General features: G+C 40.0%; 1 protein-coding gene across 2 annotated transcripts; it reads left to right on the forward strand.

The window, feature by feature from the left end:
* The first annotated feature begins 254 nt into the window (after nt 1–254).
* Nucleotides 255–14,227, forward strand: etnk1 (ethanolamine kinase 1). Of its 2 annotated transcripts, XR_006376777.1 has the most exons (9): nt 255–550; nt 1,999–2,258; nt 3,115–3,255; nt 4,904–5,046; nt 9,854–9,937; nt 10,023–10,183; nt 10,560–10,619; nt 11,022–11,095; nt 11,346–11,415. XR_006376777.1 is itself a non-coding variant. In XM_044185551.1 (8 exons), the coding sequence occupies exons 1-8, from the start codon at nt 404–406 to the stop codon at nt 11,416–11,418; spliced, it is 1,083 nt and encodes a 360-aa protein (XP_044041486.1). In that variant the 5' UTR covers nt 257–403; the 3' UTR covers nt 11,419–14,227. The 2 variants fall into 2 exon arrangements, 1 of the variants encoding a protein (XP_044041486.1); XM_044185551.1 differs by lacking the exon at nt 10,560–10,619 and having other exon boundaries at nt 257–550; nt 11,346–14,227.
* The last annotated feature ends 6,372 nt before the right edge of the window (nt 14,228–20,599 follow it).

A 20,599-nucleotide genomic window follows, 5' to 3' on the forward strand; every position in this document is an offset into this window, starting at 1 on the left:
TTGATTTACCAGTGAGAAGTTTGAGTCATATCTTTGATTTTGTCTCGTATGTGTCTTATGACTTTACGTATTTTGTTTGCCTTTGATGTCAAGCATTACATTAACATGATTTTAAAACATTTCTTCACGCATAAAGATATTGTTAATGATTAAGCTCCGCCGACGGTACACGCTGATGTTTCGAACATGCGCTTCTAGAGAGTCATTCGACTACCAGCATGCATCGGGAGAACTTTTTTTTTCGGGTGGGTGGGATTTTTTGAGAGGCGTTGCCGCACACCGACTTCTCCAGGCTTACATACCCGCAACTGCTCACACATTTTCATAGATTGCGCACTCTGCCGTAGCGTACAGAATACTAATCGTCAGAGTTAAAGATATTCCAAGAAATAAAGATTTTGCCATGGCCAACTACATTCACGTACCCGACGAGGCTCCAGCTGTGCCCAAAATAGATGTGACAGTTGACGAGAGCGACTACAGATCCGGTGCACTGAATCTTATCAAGGAGCTGAGACCGAGCTGGAAACCATCAGAGGTCAAAGTGAAGGTGCCGTTTATTTCATTTTAAACATTTAACTGTTGGTCTGCTTGGTATGACATATCCCAACATTCCCCCACAGCGTGTATATTCATTTCTTTGTAGTTTTAAAATATTTAAAATCGCGACAACTGATGTTAGCTAGCTCCCATAATACTAGCCTAACGTTAGCTAATTTATTCAAGGAGCAAATGACACACGAAACCAGCAATTACAATGACGCCACTTGCAGCTGGAATGCCAAGAAGTATGTTAATGTCACCGTGGTAGATAATTTCCTTGCTATATTAACGTTACAGCTACGAAGATACTGCGGTAATTTTCCCCCCTTAGGGTTAATGTTTTGCCTTTGCAAATAGCATCTGCGTCATCTCGAGTCATGATCAAACGGTGGGAGTTTCTCGTCGCTTTTGGCGCAGCCCTGCAAATCCATCTGATCCTGTTAATCTGTGTTACTTCATCGACGTAATACCAAAGTTAAATACTAACGTTATATAGCCTATAATAATTGTAAATGTTATGTAGGACCCGAACTGTTTGAGAGGTAATTAAGATCAAAGCGGAAATTTTGCTTGGAGGTTGTTATACAGATCGAGGAGACGTGTATTTGTCAGTTTAGCCCAAAATTGTCGTCATACTGCGCCCCATTGACTGAGTGTCTGGAATTCGGGAGGGGGGATAAGACACAACTTCTGGAAGAAACACAGATGATAAATAGAACATGATTATAGACTATTTGCATTTAATTTTTGCATATGTGATTTAATCTAATCAATTACAAGTGTCCTATCTGCCGAAGTCAAACAAGACTAGTTTTAAAAGGCAACATTATCCCCTATACATTAGATTATCCCAGAGAAGCATGATGAAACGTGCTCAACATTAAAGTCTGGGCTGAAAGAGAATCATTTTCCCTTGCAGAAACAGACTGGGGGTGTGGCTCCACTTGGTAAACACAGGGAGGATGGGAGCTGATCACATGCTCTGCCACCCTTGCCTATATTCATCAATGAGAGCAAAGTGGGAACTCAGCAAATGCCTGTCATTGCTTCCTCATGCAAAATAAAATTCTTGACATTCCTGTTTTTCTCAGTCAATCCCGTATAGAGTGAGCAGTTAGGGCTGGTATGTTGGCACCCCCCAGCTCTCTCCAGAAATGTTCCTAACTTCACAGCAGACACAGTTCAGCTTAAATCAACCCGGGCAATCCCTAATTTTTCATGGCTACATTCATTCCTCTTCTCTTTCGTGTAGTTTGCCAGATCCTGACTCCTCTCAGAACTTATGTAATACTCAATGTAGGTTTTCAGGCACAGTACTTAAATAGTATAATGTGGAGGATGTCCCATCGTCATCTTACTTGTAGGCATCAAGCTAGATTGTTGAAGCAAAGGCAAAAATTATGATTTTTCTCTGATTCACCTGTTCTCCACACTTTCCTCTATTTGTCTCTGCAGTTTTTCACAGATGGAATAACCAATAAGCTGCTGGGCTGCTATGTGGGTGCAGTCATGCAGAATGTGGTTCTGGTCCGTATTTATGGCAACAAAACAGAACTGTTGGTTGACCGGGAAAATGAGGTGAAAAGTTTCAGGGTACTACATGCACACCGCTGTGCCCCACGCCTATACTGTACCTTCAACAATGGCCTGTGTTATGAATTTCTGCAAGGAACTGCCCTGGAGCCTGAGCACATTCGCAGCCAGCCCGTTTACAGGTAAAAAAAAAAAAAATGCTTTGTGTGTTCACAAAGTCATCTGACTTAAGAGTTTGTCACCTGCCAACGCCTACGATCCTGAGGCCAGCAGGCACTCAAATTCCCTCATATATTAGCCATTTAAATGCTTTGAACTGCGTTTATTTGCATATGTTAGGTTACCAAACTTGAAGGGCCAGTTCCTTTTCTTTTTCCCTTTCTTCCCTCCATCCAACCCTCATATACACAGTATGGAATGATTCTCCCAATGGTGGAGCAGTATCAACTGTCAAAATTCATTAAAAATCAGTCATACCCATTGCTTTAAAGGTTTCGCCAAAATGTATTCCCATCTAAGGAGAATGTTTCTTAAACTGCAACCAAGTGGAAATGATAAAGTCCACTGATTTCATCTAGAAGTATAAAACATTAAGCTCTCTTATAGTTTCACCAAAATAGTAATTTACCTGGTCAGGTAATTCTTGTATCTGGTTTGAAAACTAAAGCTAAAGTTGAGCTTGACCATGTAAAAAGTCTGTAAAGACTATAAATGCTCAAATGTATTTGATATACAGAGGACATGTGGTAGATGAACTGTAGTGAACTATCTTAAAATATAGAAATTTGCTCAGATTTTATAATACAATGAATCAAACAAAATAAGTTACATTAAAACATTATTAGGTCTAAGTGTATCCTAATAACAGATTTGTTTCTGTAACCTGAATCTTGTCTCATATTTTATTTTATAGGATTTTATTTACTTTTTGACAAGAATAATGTATATATCTTTCCATTTATGAAAACATATAAATAATTTAACAACTAAATTGCTGGACTGGAAATCCTCCAATTTTCTGTCTCTTCTACCTTGCAGGCTCATTGCCAGGCAGCTGGCCAAGTACCATGCCATCCATGCCCACAATGGCTGGGTGCCCCAGTCTGACCTGTGGCTGAAGATGGGCAAGTACTTTGCTCTCATCCCCAAGTACTTAAAGGACCCTGAGCAGAACGCTAGGTGAGACCATATAGAAGATTATGATTATTGAAAACTGCCAGACCCTTAGATGTGGCTGATAAACTGTCAGACTTTTGCCCTTTAAATGTTTCGATACATTAATGAACGTTTGAAAGCCTAATTCAGTTTCATTCTCACAGTTCTGGCTGAGAGTGACTGAAAGTGTTTTCAAAGAATTCACACAGTTCATGACTGACCTACAGGTTATCTGCAGGTTTTAAATAGCCTATATTTAGACCAGTAAAGATTGCATAATAGTACTGTGACTAGAATTCACCACTGATTAAAAAGCCAAATTAAAAATCAAGCTAAAAAACTAAGCAAGAACCAGCCTTTCAAAATCAGTACACTGATTTGAAAATATAAATTGGGAGTATAAAGTAACTTGAAGGACAGTGTGAGATTAATATATTGTCAAAGTTTATTATTAATCCTCTTCTGCATTTAAGTGGACATGAAGTACAAAGAAAAAGTAAGCCCTGTAATAAATAGATTTTAGGAACTTGTATCATAAATACTTCATTTTTAGATGTTTTAAGACCTTTTTATGAAGGCTGAATAGTAAAAAAAAACTATATGGCTTTGCTTCTTGTATATTTCTGTTCTCCGTTATCTCCACGTGGAACTATGACACCACCACCCCCCACCTCTCTTATCAGTGAGTCACAAATTATCCAAACAACCCCATGTGTAATGGCACAACACACAAGTATTCATTATCAGTTGTACATTTCTCACATGCCTGAGGAAGTACATGGAATTCCTTTCATAATCTCAGCAGGTATGACTTCACTTCACAGATATGGCATTCCCAACGGATAACATCTCTCTAAACATCATGAAACAAAAGAGCAGCACCCTAAAAATATATTTAAAGTAAATTTATCCAAAACAAACAAAAAAACTATCATTAACAAGGCCAGTCACAGATTGTTGGTTTATACTTGTTGCTGCTTTGTGTCATTAATATTACACTAGCACAGTGACTCTTATTGTCCTAAAGGTTTGTATCAGTATTGTAAATTGTATTACTTGATTTCTTATACGGCATCTAAATATGTAGGTTACATAAGGTCCTGCAAACAGCTGTGTTTGAAAAAAGAAAAAAAGTATTAAAAATAAGTTGTCTTTCTTTCTCTTCCAAAACAAATGTCCACAGGGGCCACCAAAATCAACACAAAATATAAGTTTGTTGTAGTTGCTTTACGTAAAGTCACAAAATCTTTTATTCTAGTGGTAAATTGGGAGGTTTCAGTTGACCCTTTTTAATTGAGCTTATCATTGTTTTCTGAAATGTTCCCATTTAGGTTTTTGTGAGACAGCTGGTGTCATGTGAGGCATCGTTGAGAAGTGTGTTGTATGTTTATTTGCAGTTAAAGGGACTGAATTTTGCATAAATAAGAGGCTCTGTACCCAGATCATGTGGTTTCTTTGTTGTGGATTCGTTATCGTTGTGATTGCACAATTGAATTAATCACTTCTCTTTTCGTGCTTCTTATTTTTTGTTCTTTTTTCACCTCTATTTCTAAGTCTACTTTCAGGTTCCCTTCAAGACTTAACTGCCTTCTGTTCTTCTATTAATACTCTTAATGCTCCTACCCCTTTCAGTGTATAGTATTCACCCTCCTTGACTCTCTGCCCCCTCCAGGTTGAGTACGGAGGTGCCCAGCTTACAGTGCCTCCGAGAAGAGCTGGTGTGGCTCCAGCAGAGCTTGTCTGTGCTGGGCTCCCCCGTAGTTCTCTGCCACAACGACCTGCTCTGCAAAAACATCATTTATAACCAGGAGGCAGGTGAGTATAAACTGCACAAGTGTAGTCATAGACATTACTGTGTGACTGAATTGTGTTGTAGTGTGAACTGCATTGGCCCCTGCGCTCAGGTAGGATTGCATTAACTGCACTTCCTCAACGCTAGTCACATGCTTCACTCATTGTCAGTGTTTGCATTGGGCTGCAGGTGTAGAATTAGAACGGTCAGAAAAGACAATCCTGTTATTTGGATGCTCTGTTTTGCTCTAGATGGAATCCTCATTTGAAATAGGGCACACGCAACACAAATTAAAGTGGTGTGTTGATTGATAGAGATTGGAGGGTGAATAAATTGGGCAGTTACGTAATAAGGCAACTCATCTGTCGCAGATTCTATCTATCAGATTAAATCCTAGGAGGCCCATGTAAAATGGACTGTTGGCCTTGTTCAGAAGTGCAGTGTCAAGCCGTTTCTAATTTGGATTTCATTCTTTTCACAAAAATTTAGTCTTATCTGTCGTTCTAATTCTGTGATGAAAGCCGTAAACCACTGTTATCAGCCTGAACGAACAATGCCATTACATCATACCGCATACCAAGTCTCAGTTTTGTTGACAGCACATGTCATGGTGCTTTAGCAATGTTGCTGTTTTTTTATGATATAAATGTCAAGCAACCTGTCCTCAGGCAAACTTACTAGCATACTTTTGCACTGAGCGACTTTAATTGTACTGGTCAATGAGACTGTACCAGTCAGTGAAACTGTTCTATTCATTGTCTTTGTAGCAGAGGATTGGCGGGGTAAACTGGTGAGAAAGAATAAGCGGGGGGGCGGGCAAAGTACAGGGGTTTTTATGTATGTGGGAGGTGGGGTGGGGGTGTTTAAGAGCTGTCAGCCCCCTCGTCGATTTGCGACGAGGGGCGGGGCCCTTCTCACAGCTCCTTGTGTCTAGCCTTTCTCCCCTAGGAATGACAGCCGAGGCTGTGGCTGCCCTGCGCCGCCCTGCCCTGGGGAGGCAATGGAGAGAGACAAACCTCACGCACAGTCGGCTCTGAGGGCCCTCGTGTAGTCTGCCCACTGCTCAGGCTAATCGGGATGAGTTCATGGCAGCAGTAGGAGCCACGTACCTACCTATTACCTTCCAATGCTACTTGCCCACCAGTTGTCCCTGACAGTAGCTAGGCTACTTACGATGCTGGTTATTACACAAATGTTTTTATAGTTTGCACTTGCTCTAAGTCACTCTGAGCACCAGCCAAATGCCTAAAATGTAAAGCTACTTTCCGTCGCTGCTCCTTATACCGCAATTTCCATTTCATAGCATCAATATAGATCACTGGTCAGACCCTATTCGTGAAAGGATATGTCTGGTGATATTCTTTGTTTTTCTTATTGTCAACAAACCCCATGAAAAGATTAAAACCACCAATGAATTGATCCGACTAACAAGTATTGCCTGTTTAGCCGAAACCCTGTATATAGCTTATTCCTCCGTGCCATAGAGCTCCATTGTTGTCCATAAACTAGTAAAAACACAACAGGTGAGCCACAACACCATATACATTGTCCTACTACTATAAATACTCATTAGTGCACCAAACATGTATTAATCGGCAGCTGGAAATATTCCTCAATAAATTCACTGTTTACTCCTGTTTGAGTAACATTTGCTAAAAACTACAGTGCCCAGATTTTTTAGGAAATAACTGAGCCTTTAAAAAAAGGGGGGGGGGTGTCATTGTTTGTGATTTCCCCCCCCCCTCTTTTTTTTTTTTAATTAATTAATTTATTTTATATAGAGATTTGTTTTCAGAAGGAATGAATGGACTTAGGGCTGATAACCACAGACAGGCTGGGGAAGGTGGAAATTCGAGAGACAGACTAACGCATTGTTGGTTTTGGTCATTTCATGGGATTTTGTAGACATTAACAATATTATAGAATATCATCAACGTTATCCTTTTAAAACTGAAACATGCTTCTGCAGAAAATGCGGGGAAATACCTTTGCCTAAGCATGCAGAAAAAGAGTTTCTGGGTAACTCGCAGAGGAGAAGGCTCATCTCATTTGAATTTGTGATGCTGCATATCAAACAAGTGCTGATTGGTTCATCAAGGAAAGTTAGCCAGTACCACTGGGATTGTGCCAACGCCCAGCATGGAACTCCCTTAAATTCTTGTACATTCAGTTGTGACAAATGCAACATTGCCCAGAGTGCACACGCTAGTATTAAGTTAATGTATAGCATTGATCTCTTGTAAAAGTCTCTGCACAACATCCATGCACATTTGCAGTCTTGCAGAATCATGTTTCAGGCTTCAATAAGTAAGACTGAGGCTATCAGTACTTCTGAAGTATTACTGATTAAAAGCCAGAAAAGAAAGAATGTTCTCTTATCCCAGTACCTCTAGTGTAAACACATATGTTTTAAAAATGCAAACACAACTAGACCACACCTACACATGACAACTACAATGGAATGGACACCACAATAGAGTCCAGGGACTTCAGCTCCAAGCCATAATTATCACATTTTTGACCTGACTCACTCAAGCTGTCTAAACCATTGTTGGAGTAAACTCAGTCCCTAACTTACCCTGCACTTACAGCCTTTTGTTGAATTGAAACACAGATTGGCATGAAAAGAAACCAAACAGCTACCTCGCTGTTTCCTGTCACTCAGCTGTAGTTGCTGAATTGAAACCACTTGTCTGCCAAATGCGACAGCAAAGCTACCACTTCCTGTATTGATAAAACCATGAACAGAAGTGGTAGAAGCTCAAAATGTTTTGTCAGTTTTCCAAAGAAATTGTTACAAGTTTAAAAAAAAAATACTCTCAACTAGTGCTGTATTACTTTTCTTCTCTCTTTTTGTCTCTCTTTACTTTGTCTCTCAGCCTCCAACACAGGCTGTTTCCCCGCCCCTCTCACTTTACTCAGATGTTTGCAAAGAAAAAAAAAATCTGCACACATTTTATTCTGTCCCAACGGCCACAAAATCTGCAGCTCAGCAGCCAACAGGAAGCCTCTCAGAGATTCTGTCATTTGCAGACGCAGCAAAGGTGTCACGCAATTGGGTTCACAGCGGACCAATGGGAAGGGAGCATTGGAGGGGAGTGTTGTGAGAAGGGGAAGTGAGGTTGCATGTGTGAGGGGGAAAAGAAAAGGAATGGGAGTTTGGCAGCAGGGCCTGATGTTTCGACTCTGCTTGGGAGCAAGAATGGATAAAAGACAAAATATGTCAGTGTGAGAGTGAGCATGTGTGAAAGATGTGTTTGCCCCAACCTTTTCATCTGCTGCACAGGGGGGCTATAGCCACTGCCTGGAGGTGTTCAGTTGTGTCCCGCTAGGACCTACACGCCGGCTGGTAACCCACCTCAAAGTGTCTTTCTCTGTAGTCCAGCACCACCTCAAAAACTAATGTTCCATGTTAAGGCAAAGAAATTAGTCAAGGCAAAGAAATTAGCCAAGGCCAAAAAAACCCTAAAAGATTTTATGAGTAGAGACATTTAATTAAATGTGTTTATTCAAAATTATTTTTTTTGTCTCTGTAACAACCAGGCTTGTAAGTAAGGGTTTGTATTTTGAGATCAACCACTTCATCACTGAATGTTTCCCTCTTTGTTCATTGTTAACGCAGACATCTCATATTTTCAGTGGCCGACAAATGCAGTCAGACAGCAACACATTCTTTAACCCTTCCTCTCCATGCTCTAACATCAAATTTAAAATCACACGCAAACGATCAGCTGTAATCTTCAGCCATTTTCACCCATATTTCATGTGCAGTAAAAAAGACACTACTTTAGATGTAGATGCAGAGAATGTATTTTGCAAACTTAAGCATTCAAACCTTTAGCTAGAACTCTGACTGTGGGTTGACTTCAAGATATGAGACCCCCTAAAAACGTTTTAAATTTGCATGTGTGTGTCGTAAGAGCTGTAACTCCAGTTGGCTCTCAGCAGCGATGACAAAGTTTTCTGAGAGAGCATGAATCAAACAGTGTGTTGTTGTACATTTGCTTTGGCAGCTCACTGTGCTTTTATACTGACCACTTTAGTGTCTCTTAGTATTTTACTATGTTCCTCCCTTTGTCCCTCTACTTCCTCTTCCCTTTGCCCCCCATCTTTTCAAAACATAACTTTGACATGGCCATTTTTCCTTTTTTATTCTGTGCATGTATCCAAAACAAACATTCTCTGAAAAGCCAGATGCACTCATTTTTTCCCCCCTAGATTTTTGTATGTGTTCCATGTGTTGCGTCAGGATTTTGCACGTTTTCATCTCTGCTAATGAATCCCGGCTGCCTATTCTGTGGTCTAGTAGAAAAAGGCTGATTACTCAGTTACTGGTACATCTAATCTGTATCATTATCATTGGAGATTGACAGCTCAACCTCCATGAAGATGTGCAAAATGGCAAAGACAACATAAAAGCCCTAAAATTTCCCACATTTACTCAACAATAGCTTATTTCTGTATATATATTGAAATCTTAACAGCATGATTGTATTTGTCCTAAACAGCATTATAGTGCATGTGTAGGAAGTGTTTGTTAGCAGTTATTTTCAGAAACATATTTCCTATGGCTAAATGTGTCTATTAATTCCCTTTATTTCATTTTCTGTGCTAAAGTTTCCCTCTACAGTCTAATATACTCAAAATGCAAGCTCTTACTCCCTGCCCCACTATCGGCTAACTAGCCAGCCAGTCCAGTCAGACAGGAAGAAAGTTACAGTATGAAATGCAAAGCCTTGACATTCTGAGTAGCCAAAGGGAAAACACAGCATAATCATTTTATGTCTGCTACCTGTATCTCTGTCTAAACAATGTTGCTTCTCTTTCCAGGCAATGTAAAGTTCATTGACTACGAGTATGCTGGGTACAATTACCAAGCCTACGACATTGGGAACCATTTCAATGAGTTTGCTGGTAAGTATAACTTGTACTACTTGGTATGTATAAAAAGATGTGTGTATAAAATGAGTGTTTCACTTGTGTGTTTTATGTGTTGTAGGCCTGAATGAGGTGGATTATAGTCACTACCCCGATCGGTCCTTTCAGCTGCAGTGGATCCGCTCCTACCTGGAGGCCTATAAGGAGCACAAAGACCAGAGCAGTGAAGTGACTGACAGCGAGGTGGAGATTCTTTATGTCCAAGTCAACCGATTTGCCCTGGTAAGCATTTGTATTGCACATGCACTATGAACCACATTAGATTATAGTAGAGCATATCTGCACCAGACTAGTCTTTATGGTCAAGTCTCGAGTTTTCAAGACCAAGATGGTGACGTGTTCTGATATGGCTGCATGATAATGGGTTAAAGGGTTCTCCTGGTTATTTTTGCTGATCTTGTTATCAGTTGCCACGTATGATTTTGAGAAAGGAAGATATTGTTAATAATTAAGTTATATATTAGCCTTGACATACACTATATGGTCAAGGACAAGTATGTGCCCATGACTGTCTTAGTCATTCCTTCTCTACAACTGCTGTACCATGCGCTTTCCCAATATCAGTCAAAACTAAAGAATTTACTTTTCTCACTTGTAGAGCACAGTAAGCGTCCTGGGGTTCTGAGTGGATTTTCCAGGCCTGCTGCCAGGTGTTTGGGTCAGCAAACATGGATTATAGTGTGATGTGGGTTAAACAGAGTACGGAGCGATGTGGACTATAAACCTGCGCTACCTGCTCTGAATATGAGAGAAAGATATTTGTGATGTGCTTGCCACCATATGCAAAGCCCTCTTAATGACAACTGGTAACCCCTGTGAGGCTCAGCGCTCTCCCCTGAGCCACTTTGTCTTGTTTACTGTCAAGAGGAAATGGGGGCAGTGTGGAGGCTGGGCAAGTGAGGCAATTGTGTTTCTGTGTCAGCTATTTCAGGCTTCTGCTGGCTTTATACATGCTTGAGTGAGCTGTATTAGATAATTAGAAATTACATTTACTTTTAGACAGTGAGTACATGCTAATCCTTTGTTTCTCTGTGTTGTTCTCTTTCTCCTCTGTGTCTAGGCATCTCATTTCTTCTGGGGTCTCTGGGCTCTGATTCAGGCCAAGTTCTCCACCATCGACTTTGATTTCTTAGGGTATGTCCATCTTGAAATGACTCACTTTATCATGAGCTATGTTATTTTGCTCTGCCCAGCAGATTTCAGTTATGTAATCATATGTTTAAGAACAAAATGTGAAGCATCCAGATTGATTTTATTTGTCATCTCAGTGCACAGTGTGTTTAAGTCTGATATTTTTGCACTGGTATCAATCTAGCTAACATGTCATGTACATTTTTATCTTATCACTGACTCTGCTCTTCTCTCTGTGTGTCTCTACTCTCAGATATGCAGTTCTGCGCTTCAACCAGTACTTCAAAATGAAACCGGAGGTGTCTGTGCTGAACTTACCCAAATAAAAGACCCCACCCCCTCATCTTCTCTTCCTCCTGCTCTTCCTCCCTTCCAACCTCCTCTGCGCCTCACATGATGACTGTAGAGCGCCCTCTTGGGGTGTATGTAGGGAAGAGCCAAACTGAGAGTGTCCTGTTCAGTGCCTACAGGTCCCCCTACATGTCCTTTATCTCTATAGATTTAATGGACCACAATCTTATCTATCATCTGCTGTCACACCTTTAACCAGGAGGTAACCCAAAGCATTTGTACTGTGGGTGGGTGTGACGTAGAGACCTAAGACCTGTTATAATGTGAAGCCCACATAGCTAAATTTATTGTGGTCATTTCAGTTATTCTAATATCAATTAGGATATTAACATGATATCAGTGTATTGTATTTGTAAGCAGCTTTTCTTATAGCTCAAATCACTATAAATACGACGTAGGTGGAATGTCACCTCCTTCACAACCGATACATAGTAACCACCTACATGACTGACAGGTGGCCCAAACACTAATCTGATTGCCAGGAGATACCTTCCTCATATGTACATTCATGGGGAAAAACCTTCGAGAGCCAGCCCAGCTAACAACCAAATTTATAACCACATGGAAGCAATACAAAGCCTGCTTTGTTTGCCGAGGAACCAAGATGAAAAAAAAAAAGAAAACAAAAAAGAAATGCAAACAAGGAAAGGCCAGTGCTGTCCCTTAATCCCTTGCAAAAAAAAATCTGTGGCCTGCCTTGTGACTCTTGTTTTCACCCATACTTTCTCCAGCATGGGTGGTGCGCTGGAATAGTCATGTAGTCATTGTTGCCGTGTAGTTTGGTGACGGCTTGTGTGTTTTGGCTTTCTAGACTGAAGGTAGAAACATCGAGCTGTAGGAGAGCATTTTGTGTTTACATCTAACCTCTCCCTTGAGTTAAATAGTTATACTGTACTTAGCAGTTTTTTGACTTGAGGGAGATTTTCACTGTAATGTACATTTCATGTTTGTTTTGACACTTGGTTTTTGTCTACATATTAACTGGGGAGAAGCTTGCAACTCACTGTAATTTGAACATTCCATGTTCATAATGGTAGACAGGAAATTTGGTTGTAGTTCACATGGTAAGTCAGCAGTGTTGGGGGCTTAATTCACTGTGACATCGACTTTACATTGTCTGCTCCATGTCAGGGAAAGTTTTGGAATCATCTTTAATATTACAAAACACTGCTGTTCATACCCAATGAACTAATGACTGGCCATTTTATATACTTATAGACCAGTTTTCATTCACATGTGTGTTATTAAGATAAGTGTAATTGTGTGTGCCTTGCGGACTGTCGGATTGCTGAGCCACTGTTGGCATTCATCATTTTTAGCGCCCAATGTTGAAATGAAGGTCTGTAGAAAAGTGGAATTTTGTCGAAAGTGGAGTTGGTTGTCCCAACTTGGCTAAGTAAGACACATCTTTGTTTAGTTTAAAAAAAATAATAATAATGTAATGAAAGTCAGCTGTTAGTGGGACCTGAGGAGCAAGAGCACCATCTGCTGTCAGTAATGTCTTGATATTCATCCTTTGACCTTCATGTTAATGTTTAAAAACTAAAGCAAGTTCATCTCTTCGTTACTTTTAACAAGTCTTCACCAAAGTGCTGACAATTGTTTTTTGCTTGTACATAATGCACACAGTATCATTTTCCATGTAGCACAAAGAGAATTAGAATAACAGTTATATAGACTTTTTATACTTATTTAAATGGAAATGTTGAAGCTGAGGTCTTTGAGTGTGGGGATGTTTGCTGATGCAGCAACAGATGACTCTTGGGCAAATACAGCATATTGAGAAAAGAATGACACAATTTATAGTTTCAGAAGAGCACTTGATTTTCAGCCTCCTGAGCAATTTAAACATGAACGTCACATGTAAAATGTGGTGAAACTAGTTTTATTGTTTACTCCAAAACAGTTTGCAAATGACATGTTTGCCCACATGGTCTCTGCTGTAACAAGTTTGCAAAGCTCCATGAAGAGACCAGAGACAAGACTGGATTGTCCACTCCATGTTAACACTCCCGCACAGTAGTAGGTAGCTAAGGAGTAGTTTTGAAGTTTGAAGGTGAGGCCTGTTACTTCACTTCTGTCTTTAATTCAGTGTTGCGTGTCTTTCATGCTGGTGAATTAAGAAGTAGTTTGAGTCAGGCCTAATGTTTGAAATGTATGTACGTTGGCTTATATGTGAAAATCTTCCACAAAAGTATATTTGATGCTGAATGGTTCTGATTAAGTTACCGGTTGAATTGTGTTGGGGGAACATGTTAAGAGTCTGTGTAAGATTGTTTTCTGTTGGGTGTCCGGTTAGTACACTGTCAGACCACGCTTACACATAACATGCAGAAAATCATGCAGTTTGTCGAATTCGACTGCCACATAATCAGAAATTTCAAAATGTTACAAATTTTACTGCTGAAATATTTGCTACAGGCTTTATTTCCCCATCCATGTGAAAATGAATACATTTTCACTGTACATCATACATATGTCATCTTAGTACTAATAATATGAACCTCTACATTTTACAGGTGTGCGTTTGTATTTAACATTGTATAAAGTCTGTCGTTAAATCTCTCTGGCCACTTTAGCATATGTTTATATGTACAGTAAACAAATTTGATAATATCTTTGCTTGTTCTCAAATGTGAATGAATGTACATAGCGGGAGTTCTTTTTATTTTTTTGTTTTCTAAAAGTCGCATTAAAGTGAATAGTTGCCTAGGGTAAAACATTTAAAAAATGACTTTTTCAATACTGTAAACATGCTTTGAAAAATAAAGTCTATATACCCTGTGTCGTCTTTTCATCTTGTGTCTCTAGGTGTTAAACTAAGAGTTCTCTGTCTTTGCTGCTACGTTTACCAGTTCAAATCATAGTTAAAATCCAAGTGATCCTTCTTTTTTTTTTTTGGCAGAGAGACAATTTCATTAAATACCAGACAGAATTGGGAAAACAATTGGGAAAACAATTGGGACTGAGAATACATTGTATGATGATTTGTATTTTGCTGTACCAAAGATGACCACAAGATGGCAGCACATCCCATAGAAAGAAATTAGAATGTGTACAGACCTGGCAGAAAACTCACCACATGGTACAAAAATAATCCTATTCGACATTTATTATTTGTGATATTAATGCTTATTAACATAGATTTCTATATTTAAAATAAAGGCAGCTCATTAATATGTCTTGTATTAAACCTCTCTATTCAAAGCAAATAAGAAAATACTGAATTTGCTGAAGAAAACATCACATTGAAATAGGCTTAGACTGCTTTGCAACATTGAGCCCTGGGGCATTGTGGAGGACCAAATTTGGTTATGCAGCCTGGATGTAAAAAATAAGTCTGAATAAAGGCAATATGGAAAGAATTCAAAAAGTGACTAGGTGAGCTCTAGGGGGCTCGAGCCTGATGTCAGACAAAACATTATTCGTTAGGCCTATTAGTCAGAGAAAACTACAATAAGATGGGATAGAGTGATGCGTTAGTTTGTCTGTGTGCTGCAAAAATGTTGTATATAAATAAAGAGTGCAAAGACAGGCTTGTGTCATGTTTACAGTTTGCCATCCCACAAGTTAAATTAGAAACCCATTCATACCTCACACCCCAAAACTAAACAAGTAATTTCTTACCATTCTCTAGAAGCAAATCATGCCTGCCTTTCTTCTTCCTAATGTGAGCACTGTCTTATACAGTCGAACAATTACAACAGTGCATTATCCAACTCGCTGACTGTAATTCAATTAACTTCCTCCCCTCGGCTTCATCCACCGGGATAATACACACATTAATTAACAACAGAATCCAATATTGGCTGTTCTGCGCCTCCACTTATTTTCATTTCCCATAAAAAGGTCATAGCAGCCACTTCCAACTGAAGACAATTGGTGTAAGTGTGTAGTAATGGATTACACTTGTATATCACCAGAGCTCAGAGTGTGTGTGACGGGGAGCGGGGAAGTAAGCCTTGTCGGTAGTCAGAGGCTGAGGCCTGGGAGAAGGGGAGAAGTGCTGACACAGCTGTGATGCACATCCATCAGAGTTGTCATTTCACCAAACTCATAAGGCAAAGTCCCCGTGGAGTGGAATTTTAGCAACAAACATTTCAGGCAGGCAGAACAATCTCATTTCTCTGCAGGCAGAACAATCTCTTTGGCTGAGTTAAACCTCAATGAAGAGAGCCTGATTTCTTTCCCCTAGCCTCTCTTTGGGTTTAAAGCATTATAAAAAACCCCAGTAAACAGTGGCATGGCACTAAGTGACTTTGAAGCCATTGTGAAGCCAACTATGCTCTTGCTACCAACTTACGGTATCTAGCCATATGCCTAATAGCTAGCCTAGCTGACCTCTAAGGCCAAAGTAGCCATACATTTGTAGTAGGTAAGCTAGTTGTCTACAATATTTGAAGAAATAGCATTACACTTGTTATAGTTCAGGGTTAGGGTGACCTTGAACTTGGACTTGCACTCTTGGGTTCTGCTGGGTCCAGGACCACAGCAGCTCCCTGCTGGGACTCCGACCTGCTGCCTCCATGCGCTCTATCATGCAAACCTCTAACAAGCTGGATTTGGACAGCTGGATGGCAAGAAAGGCGATGGACACAAAAAGACGTCAAATCAGGCTTATAGAAGAAAGCAGTATGCATGTAAAAAATAAGAATGCAGATTAGAGTCCGACTATAACTAATTTAAGGGAACCTTGTAAAAAATTTGTATTTATGTCATGGGTTGTGTAAAGAAAATTAATATGGGCCGATATATCATTATAGGTACTGGCCTCAAAAATTGTATTGGCCAGGCTATAATGCAGATTCATACATCCAAATATCACATTTAAACAGTTTATAGATAAATTGGCTAGTACAGATTACTTGAAATTGCTTACATAGTCGTACCAGCCACCAAATTAATAATTGTATTATAATATGCAAAAATATGGAAGCAAATATGAAAATTTGAGAAACTTTAATTGGTAAATATACCAAAATACTAATTTATAAATTGCTTGTGCTTCAATGAATTGACTGCACTTAAAGGTCTAGTCTGTAACATTTAGGCAGAGCTATTGGCAGAAATTGAATATAATATTTGTATAGTATGTTTTCATGTGTATAATCACCTGAAAATAAGAATCGTTGTGTTTTCATTACCTTAGAATAAGCCGTTTTTATCTACAGAGGGAGCGGGTGCCCTTACACGGAGGCCGCCGTGTTGCACAACCATATTTCTATAGTAGCCCAGGATGGACAAACCAAACACTGGCTCTAGATAGGGCTGTTCACATTTTTCGCGAGTTTCGCAGCCACCGTAGATTCTCCTACACGCTTGGGAAGGGGAGGGTGATGTGAGCAGTATTCAAATGGTTGCAATCTGCAATTATACCGCTAGATGCCACTAAATCGTACACACTGGACCTTTAATTGCTTGTGCTTCAATGAATAGACTACACTTAACTGTCATATTCAAAGATAAACAATCCATTATTTTACTGGCCTAAAAAACCCCACTAAACATCATCTAATAATAAAATCTTATTCCACCAGCTCTGCCTCCAATAATTTATTAAATATTACAAATATTACAAAAAGCAGTTTCAAGTTTTCTATTTGCAGAATTGATGCAGAACATCCGATTGATTTGAGTTTCCCTGGTTAAAACTTAACAGATAGCTGAGTTTTGTTTGCTTATTTTAGGTAAATCTCCTGAAAAAAATAAAATGCTGCAGTCCCTGACAAGATACAGTTCAGTTGTTAATTAGTTGCACATGTATAACCAAATCTGCACAGACGTACACAGGGACAGTAAGGTCCTGATGGGTTTCTTATTAGAAATGTTTTCTTTGTGTTGCCTCGAGAATGCTATACTACACTGTAACTATAAGAAGCTCAAGTCCTATAAGCAGGGCCGTGTCTATGGGGTGGCCAAGGGTGCCCTTTGTACCTGTGACTTCTAATTGGTCATCCCAAGACCCAGACTGATATCCAGCATTATGATTGACTGATACCTATGATGTCAATCCTGTGCATTTTATATCATATATGCAGATCAGAAGAAAAGAAATACAAGGTCAGTGTCTCACCTTGGCCATCCCATAATCAAATGCCCACAACACACCACTCAGCATAAGAGAAAGACAGGAACACACACGGACACACTCAGGTATCCTACTACAATCAAACAGAAGAGCAGAGAGCAAAACAGAACAATTGCTAGGTGTTTGTGTGTGTGTGTGTCTGGGGGGGGCTCAGGGCAGTCTTGTTCATCCTATTCAAAGCTGCAACCTAATCACCAGAGGAGAGGGAAACAGTAATTAGCAGCGAGTCTCACCTCATTAATCACAAAGGGCTCCTTCGCTCTATTTATATCTGATTAATGGCTTGCTTAAGCACGGCGAGATATTTATGTTTCTGTTAATTGTGTGCAGCTTGTATCCGCTCCGCTCGCTGCTGCTTTCTTGCACCCCCAACTGACACACATAATGATACACACACCGACACACCGGCACACCTCCGCTACACCCACCTCATGTCATTATAGGCTACTACTTACTGTTTTGCTCAAACAGTCAAAGCTGTTAAAAGACTGCCATTTGTCTCATATCTGATTTGTTTCTTAGTCATAATTAGCCTATTAGCTTGGATACCATTTCACCGCTGCAGGAGGTGAAAACCTTTTTTCTTTTGTTGTTTTGGATATTTTGATGACTCTCAGGTCTCTCTTAAGTGGAAGGAGAGGCACAGTAGAATGTGAATATTTAATAATGAAGCAAGGCAGGAGTGGTTGAAGGTGTATTGGTGTATTTGCACCGACATTGGCTCTCTGATCAGAATGTGTGCCTTACTGTATCCACTCATCACTGTTGCCACCCAAAATATGAAGACGATATTATTCACAAACACGTGATAGAAAACAAGATAAATAAGCCTGATAAGAAAACTTACAGTTTTGGTGATGCTTTTTAACAACAAGAAAGGCAAATAGGTGTGTGTCACCTCTGGCTGCCATCTTTGTTTGAAGGAATGAAGTTGCATAGGGAAAGTGGATAAATCTTCTGCACTGGACTGAATATTTATGGTTCTGGCAGGATAGAGGAGTCTTTGAGGATGCTGGAAACATCTTAAAAACAGGAATAAGTTGTGAGAAATTACCTTCCAGTTTCCCACATTTTGGCTTGAATTTCTTTTTGAAAAACAGTGGCTTATAGCTTTGACTTGGAAATAGGCCGTTTTGACCAAAAGTCCCAGGAACTTTTATTACCAGGAACTGAAACTATCTCAGGAACTAAAGGGTTCCTTCAGCGCAACAGCTCCATTCTGTATTAGTTAATAAGAAACATTATTTTCTAGTTTTGGGAAATTTGTCTTTGGCTTCACCATTTAACATTAAAAACAATACAGAACAATTGACAATACAGGACAATGTTGAGAACAAACAGCAGGGACATTTAAAACACATAAATACATTAAAAATAAAAAATACAGCTAAAAATTCAGCATTCTTATTGCATTTGGCAAGAAGCAGTAGCTGTATTCTCACATGTCCATAGAGCCGCCCTGAGGGCAAGCTGTGGGAAGCTATCACTTATAGTCTGGGAAGCTGTTCTCCATCACAGCACAATGAGCTACAAAGCATGTTTGCAGTTGCAGGTTTTTAAAAACAGTAGTTGTAAGATGCTGCGGAACACAATAGTGTACTTGACCAAGGCAGCCCCACCCTGAAAGTTCTTGGACAATGGGAAAGTACTATCCCCTGAGCAGGGACTTTTTGGGCGGTAAGAACTATGGCCCAAGAACTAAATTTACTCTGGTTCCTCTGGTGGAAACACAGATAAAGTTTCTAAAAAGGTTTTTGGTCCCCTGAGAAAGTTCCTGCTGTGAAAACGGCCAAAAATATAGAAATTATGATTCCTTGAGTGGACAGACAGGACACTTTTTCTAGTAACAGCAACATAATAACCAGATGTATAACTTGATGTCTAATTTAAGGTGCTGTGTATGTGGAGATTCTGTACTTCCTGCACAAAGACACTTTCCTTGTGTGATAGCTTTTGACTGATGACTCCTGATCCAGCAAGTGTTGGAGTGCTATAACACACTTAAAATGAAAAGGAAAAGAGTTGATGTGATACATCATGACCGACACCATAGCCCCTACTACACCCACAGACGATGTATTTCTCTACTGTGAATCCTTCCCCATTTCTTAACAGCAGGTGTGCTGTTCTCCTCTGACTACAAAATTACCAAAAATCATATTGCTTGCCTTGTACACTTGTGGTGTTCTACTATGAAGCTCCTCAGTGTCACCTTTGAACTGTGGGAAGAAGCAGACAAGGCAGAGACTGGGATTCAAACCATGAGTTGAGGTTAACCGCTGAGCTTGTGCCTTGAGGGAATCAAAACCTTGCTCCTAACCACAACCTCTGGCTACACACTGACGGCCTGAATAGAGTGATGGAGAACAAATGAAGGGTTTGGCAGATTTCTGTGGTGCTTGAGAGGTCCCGTCTCTCTGTCTGAGTAGCTGTGACAGCTGTTAAAGCTCAGAGAGAGAGACACATGGAAAAAAAACAGTAAGAAACATCTGTTAATAGACGAGCCTATGATGGGATCATTGTGTTTTCATTTCTTCCTCCTTTGCTCTCTCTCTTTCCTGTTATCCATTCGACATTCCAGCACAGCTTTGTCAAGCTCAGTAACTCATTGTGATGGGAAGGGAGGCATAATGGGAGAGGATCAAAGAGCTAAACGAGGGGCTAAAGATACTGAAGCAGATTAGCAGCACTTCCCACAATGCCGACAGCTGCTCATAACCACGCTGGGCCTAAAGGTAGCTGCCGTCTGCTGCCCATAATACAATAGGAGAGGGAGGATCAGCGCACACTGAAAAACATGTGTTATCATCACAAAAGGATTGTCAGCTTCAAACGCCTTACATCCCTCTGCCATCCCTCAGGATCAAACAGGCTGTTGGCTGGCAGTTATCACAGAGCTCTCTTCTGGTCTAGTCACATCCCTATTCTCCACTCTTCACTCTCCTTCCCTCGCTCTTTTTCTCTCCTCTCTTTTCGCCCCCTCTTTCTCTTTTCCTTTCTCTTTCTCAGCGGGGCCTAATCTCAATCACTGTTATCCTCGAAGCCATCGTCGTCCATAATACGTTCCT

Source organism: Siniperca chuatsi, linkage group LG23 (assembly GCF_020085105.1).
Source record: "Siniperca chuatsi isolate FFG_IHB_CAS linkage group LG23, ASM2008510v1, whole genome shotgun sequence".
NCBI classification, from domain to species: domain Eukaryota; kingdom Metazoa; phylum Chordata; class Actinopteri; order Centrarchiformes; family Sinipercidae; genus Siniperca; species Siniperca chuatsi.